General features: G+C 39.5%; 1 protein-coding gene across 1 annotated transcript; it reads right to left on the reverse strand.

Moving 5' to 3' along the window:
• Positions 1-17: 17 nt before the first annotated feature.
• LOC111651706 (macrophage-stimulating protein receptor-like) lies at positions 18-2,553 on the reverse strand (the record flags this gene model as incomplete). Its single annotated transcript, XM_023401732.2, has 8 exons — positions 18-413; positions 596-752; positions 836-982; positions 1,135-1,365; positions 1,644-1,743; positions 1,855-2,034; positions 2,157-2,293; positions 2,424-2,553. Coding segments are annotated over 8 exons (1,195 nt in total), but the record flags the coding sequence as incomplete, so codon positions are not given.
• Positions 2,554-2,623: the final 70 nt, after the last annotated feature.

The following is a 2,623-nucleotide window of genomic DNA, read 5'->3' on the forward strand; positions in this document are numbered from 1 at the left end:
AAAAGGCCAGTCGAATCTTTTGGTTCTGCTCATACCGAACAGACTTTCTCTTTATTTAGTAGGTTCTAAAGATACAGAGAAATTTAACCAATATGTGCCCTGACGTTTTACATTTATGTATTTATTTACCAGTCTCTGTACAATACTACAATGTTTTATAATATATACATATACATAAGGTTGTACTCCATGGGGCTGCTGCAGGGTTAGATGTACAGGATGAAGACAAGGGAATGGAAGGAACGGATGGAAGATTCAATTTAGATTTAATGTGGAGTTATGAATGAATGATTAAATGAATTAATGAATTTTAGATGCCACACCTCGCCTGTAGTCCCCTGTCGGCGAGAAATCAGAGTTGCTGCCAATGCGGTTCCGTGAAAGCATTGTTGATAAACGATTCTCTACTTCAGCTGAAAGGACACATTCGATAAATAAAAATCTTTGATCATTAAACCAAATATACGGTAAAGCCAGTGGCAAACGTCTCAGTTGGTCAAGGGAATAATAAACAAACCATAGCTCAGAATGAGCATACATTAAAAACTTCTCTTTACAAATCATAATCACAGTTGTAATGTATCATTTTTCTCACCTCTCTTTTTCTTCCTTATATGGATCATCACGAGTAATGCTAGGCCAGCACCCGCTGCAAGTGCAGCAAGGATCCCCAGTATAATGCCCACAATCAAAGTTTTGTTGTTGTAATAGACCACTTTACCCACGTCATTTTCTTCCCCGTTCACAAACACCTACAGCAGTGGAACAGACGATTACTTCTGATAAATATACACGATTTATTATCGGCTGATAAGAAGGTTGATGATTCTCTTACCTTGACGGGCAATCCCTCGCTGGGAATGATCAGGCCTTTAGGAATCCTGCACGTCAGCTCGTTTAGCAGCACTTGAACGTTGCAGTCCACGCCACCGATGGTCATTGTGATCTTCATGCATGTGCTCACTGTATTCAGTTTACTATGCTGTTACATATGTGAAAAGAAAAACTGTTTCAATTTAAAAGACAAGTTTTAATTGGTGTTCTGCGTAGAGTAAAATACTGAAGAGTGCAAGCTTTACTATTATTAAGATTTTCATAAAAATGCATGAGGAAAAAAAATGTGTGTGAACATACATGCAATGATACTTCTGTATCTCCTGGTTTTAGAGGTAATTCATTGTCATCATTTTCAAAGGGAATAACTTTGGCGTCAGGGTGGTAGTCAAAACGTCTCTTCCAGAGGTCACGTCCTCCATCCATGTGAATAAAAATCTGTCCTGTGTCAGACTTTTCCTGTGGCATTTCCTCTTGAAAAGCAGGGGTCCAGCATTCCATATGCGTGGCATTTGCTGTGCCATTGCACACCTCAAGGGAAGTCAGCATATAACATTTCATTTTAAATCACGACTACTGTGAAAGTTTGGCATAATTGTAAAGCAATATTGGGAAAGAATGAGTATGGCTGGCCTTTCAGTCACAAACAGGTTCACAAACTTCAGCTCAGTTTATATGTTAATGTAAAAGTACCTCATTAAATTGCTTTTCTCTGCACACAGCATGCAGTTTAATGACCTGCTTTGAATTGATTAATGCGCTGCGTCTATAAAGTCTTACACAAGGACTAAATCAAAGCGTGAACTTACTTGTTGAACAGATTGCTCATGGAGATTATTGGGAGTGTACTGAACCACAGTTCTGTGGGCAGAGTCAAGATTCTGACCTTCTATCACCAGCTTGGAGCCACTGAATGACAATATAAATGAGCGTGTTAATAAATAAAACTCACTGCCTTTACGTTATGATCATTTGAAACATGAGTCTTTCAATAAGGCCAGACTGGGGTCAGTGTCCTACCGTCTGAAACTGCAATGAGGATATACAGAGTTTATAACAGGGTATTTCTTGTAGGAGAACATCTTAGTGGCGGTCACTTCAGAGCTGTCAATGACAACTTTCACATGTACCGTCCCGACAGATGCTGCAGCTGTTGTGTTGCAGACGATTGAAGATAAAGCCCCACTTCTTTCATGAGCACTGAAAGCAGTACAGATCACAGTAACCAAATGTGTACAATACTAAAAGCCTTGAATGGAAAGGGATATCTGAACACAAGGGATATCTGTGAACATCAACATGTAGCCATCTACGTTGCTCACCTTTGAATGTTACACTTGTTGTTTCCAAAGAAGACATCTCTCTGTATCCCAGAACTAAGATACCTGCCTGTCAGTGTAACCTCTGTTCCTCCAAACAAGGGCCCGTAGTCAGGTCTGATTTCTGTTATGCTCGGCTCCTGATTAAACAGAGGTGAAACATAACATGTTACAATCTAACAACGCATTATACACATTATTCCAATACATAAATATCATACAGAGAATATATTGATACATAATCTCATTAGAAAAAGAGGTTATTCTCACCACAAAAGAGAAGCCAGACTTCTGAGCTATGCCTTCGATTGAGTAGCGACCTTCCACTTCACCCTCGTGCACTTCCAGAGTGATGTTAAGGTTCTGGTTTGGTGTTTGGTCGTGAATCCTGCATACTAGCCTGTATTAAGGAAACAAGAAAATGATGTGTCTATGAATTCTGTAGATGGAGATATTCCAGTGAAGCAGGA

The sequence above is a fragment of the Seriola lalandi genome, unplaced genomic scaffold (genome assembly GCF_002814215.2).
Source record: "Seriola lalandi dorsalis isolate HSWRI2012SDOR001 ecotype SW California unplaced genomic scaffold, Sedor1 jcf7180001973306, whole genome shotgun sequence".
In the NCBI taxonomy this organism is placed as follows: domain Eukaryota; kingdom Metazoa; phylum Chordata; class Actinopteri; order Carangiformes; family Carangidae; genus Seriola; species Seriola lalandi.